The sequence below is a fragment of the Verticillium alfalfae genome, genomic scaffold (assembly GCF_000150825.1).
Source record: "Verticillium alfalfae VaMs.102 supercont1.1 genomic scaffold, whole genome shotgun sequence".
Taxonomy (NCBI): domain Eukaryota; kingdom Fungi; phylum Ascomycota; class Sordariomycetes; order Glomerellales; family Plectosphaerellaceae; genus Verticillium; species Verticillium alfalfae.
The window spans coordinates 749821-752664 of record NW_003315038.1 but is presented as its reverse complement, the minus strand read 5'-3'; the positions used below and the strand labels follow the sequence as shown (position 1 = coordinate 752664).

General features: G+C 58.1%; 2 protein-coding genes across 2 annotated transcripts in view; one reads left to right on the top strand and one right to left on the bottom strand.

The window, feature by feature from the left end:
- The window catches only part of VDBG_00245 (anaphase-promoting complex subunit 8), a gene marked incomplete at both ends in the record, with an annotated part of 2186 nt that extends 891 nt beyond the window's left edge, over positions 1-1295 (top strand). Inside the window, one exon of the mRNA XM_003008518.1 lies at positions 167-1295. Within this exon, the coding sequence (XP_003008564.1) occupies positions 167-1295 (1129 nt within the window). The remainder of the gene's footprint in view (positions 1-166) is intronic.
- A 962-nt stretch (positions 1296-2257) lies between these two features.
- VDBG_00244 (hypothetical protein) overlaps positions 2258-2844 on the bottom strand; it is a gene marked incomplete at both ends in the record, with an annotated part of 1054 nt that continues 467 nt past the window's right edge. The window contains one exon of the mRNA XM_003008517.1: positions 2258-2793. Within this exon, the coding sequence (XP_003008563.1) occupies positions 2641-2793 (153 nt within the window). The remainder of the gene's footprint in view (positions 2794-2844) is intronic.

Here is a 2844-nt window from a genome sequence, read left to right as displayed (position 1 = left end):
TCATCACGAGGCTGGAGGATGTGGGTTGCTGCCGTTCACCTTTGATCTTGAAGTCGACCTGCTAACGGCGTCAGCTCAACCGCGTATCGCGACACCTACCGCAGAACATAATCTCGTTCATCTTCCACCTTCACACATCACTAGAATTGTACCAGCAAGGGCCCAGTCTGGCCAACTCTCTGGACCAGCTTCTCGGCATCTTCCCGACCTCCGCATTCCTCCTCACCTGCAACGCCCTCCTCGCCTACCACGCCAAAGATCTCGCAGCTGCCGAGCAGCACTTTAGCCGCCTCCTGTCGCTCCACCCCTATCGCTTGGACTCGCTCGACCACTACTCGAATATTCTCTACGTCATGGAGCTGAGGCCGAAACTTGCCTTCATAGCTCATCTGTGCTCGAATATCGACCGCTTCCGTCCAGAGTCCTGCGTCGTCGTCGGAAACTACTACTCTCTTCTGTCCATGCACGAAAAGGCTGTGCAGTATTTCCGCCGCGCCCTGACGTTGGATCGCACGTGTCTGTCGGCGTGGACGCTGATGGGCCACGAGTACGTCGAGCTGAAAAACACGCACGCGGCCATCGAGTCGTACCGCCGAGCCGTGGACGTCAACCGCCGGGATTACCGGGCGTGGTATGGCCTCGGCCAGACGTACGAGGTGCTGGAAATGCACACGTACAGTCTGTGGTATTACAAAAAGGCCGCCGGTCTGCGCCCGTGGGACGCCAAAATGTGGGTGGCCGTCGGGTCCTGCCTGCAGAGGATGGGCAGGGAACGGGAGGGCATCAAGGCTCTCAAGCGGGCCCTGCTCGCCGACGCATACTACGACGTGGGGAGCAGTTTCGGAAGCGGGGATATCCTCAGCGGACGGGGCGCAACGGGCCACATGGACCCGGACGTGCTCTTCCAGATTGCATTCATGTACAACGAGATGGGCGACATGGACGAGGCAAAGTCGTACATGGAGCTCTGCGTCGCACAAGAGGACGGGGGAGCCGGGGAAACGGCGCTGACAGAATCCATAGCGATACACAACGACTCCCCTGGCGCATCCGACGACGAGGACGGCCAGGACCGCGAGAGCGCGGCGCGCGAAGGAACGGGCGTCACGGCGGCAACGAGCCGTGCGCGCATGTGGCTCGCGCGGTACGCCATGGACACGAATGACTATGAGGCGGCCGACAAGCTGGCGACAGAGCTCACGCAGGACGGATATGAAGTGGAAGAGGCCAAGGCCCTTGTCAGGGAGGCGCGGTCCCGACTGGTGGGATATGAGGAACAGGTCCTCAGCCCATGACGGACCTGGCCTAATCACCTCGTCTCGACGTAGAGCCAGCTAGCTGCCTTTTCTGGGATTCAAGCGCAGGCGATAATGAAGCACGAATTTATGAATTGGACCACCTGCTCTGCCAGCCTGTGTGTCTGCCTGCGTGTCCCTTGGTGCAGCTCCAGGTTGAACAAGGCCCTTTTTCGGCGATCGATCGAGTGAGCTTATCGGTGTGATACGACCGCCTACTAGCTAACGAACCTGCCTGCTTACCTCGACTTGTCCACCGACAAGCCTGCCGATTACCCGCCGATGTTTCCGTGACGCAGCTGCATGTGCATCAATGCCTCCCCGGGGGTCCTTCTGACAGGTTCAGCGACGGATACGAGACGGCCGCCGTCCAATCCCCGTCCTGCTGGAATCACAAGTTCTGTTGGGCATTCAATCAGAGCAGCTCGCTCCTGATTTTCCTTTTCATCCTGGGGGGGGGGGGGGCAGACGGAGGCGTTCATGCGAGGGTGGGGCAGCAGTGGGCTGACGACCTCTCGTCGAGCTGAGATATCACCCCTGTCTCATTCGTCTTGTCTGTGTAAGTGTAAAAGGCATGCGCAGTGTAGTGCAGTGCAGTGCAGCGTAGTGCAAGGCGTCAGTGACAGTGGTACTGTAGTGCAGGCTGCCCATGCACGGGACGGACACCTCGGTGAGTCGAAGCCGGCGAAAGTCGACTAGCGAATAAGCATGGGGTCAGTGCCTTGTTTTCTTTCTTTCTTGTTCCTCACTTTGCCCCATTCGTATTCCGTGCCTTGAACCGACAGGTGCGCTGTTTTTCTTCCTGACCTCCAGCTATCTACCTAGCTAGCTAGCTAGCACGCGATAAGAGAAACGGAGTTTGTCTGACATCACACACACGAGTTCATCCCGGTTGAGAGTTTGCCCGCCGGACCTGGAATGGTCTGGTGGGTCTAGGTTGCACGCGAGTTCAGCCTTTCGTGTTTGTGTGGGTTGGGTATTGGAGGATTCGGGGGCCTCGGGTTTCGATTCTTCTCTAGTCTCTCGAATTCCAAGCCTTTCCTCCTATGCAAGGAGTGTGTGTGTGTATGTGTGTTTTCATGAGGTCGTTTCGCTTTGGTGCGAAGCCTAAACTCCCGTCCCTCATGCCGGTAATGACTGTACTTGTCCATCCGGCTGGCCCTGCGCCAGCTTTCCTGTCCTGTTTCCAACTCCTGTTGCCCGTGAGGACCTAAGTTAAAAGTGCTTACGTGTGTATATGTGTGGCCCGAGTCCCAAAGAGAGCGTAAAGAAGAAGAAGAGTACCGCCGTACACATGATATCTCATTGCTTCATATCAAGGATAAGGTAAGGTTTCCCATAGCCCTTACAGGAAGAAGGCAAGAACACCAGCGACGACAGCACCGCCGAAGCTGACGCCCATCTTGCCGGCAGCGGCCTCAGGGACCTGAGCAGGTCCCGTGGTGGTGGGCGGCACGGGAACTACGGTGGGCGGCACAGGGACGGTCGGTGGGGGTGGCTGATGACGGGGGTGACGAGAGGGCTTTGCTTGGTATCGGGCGGCTTGCTA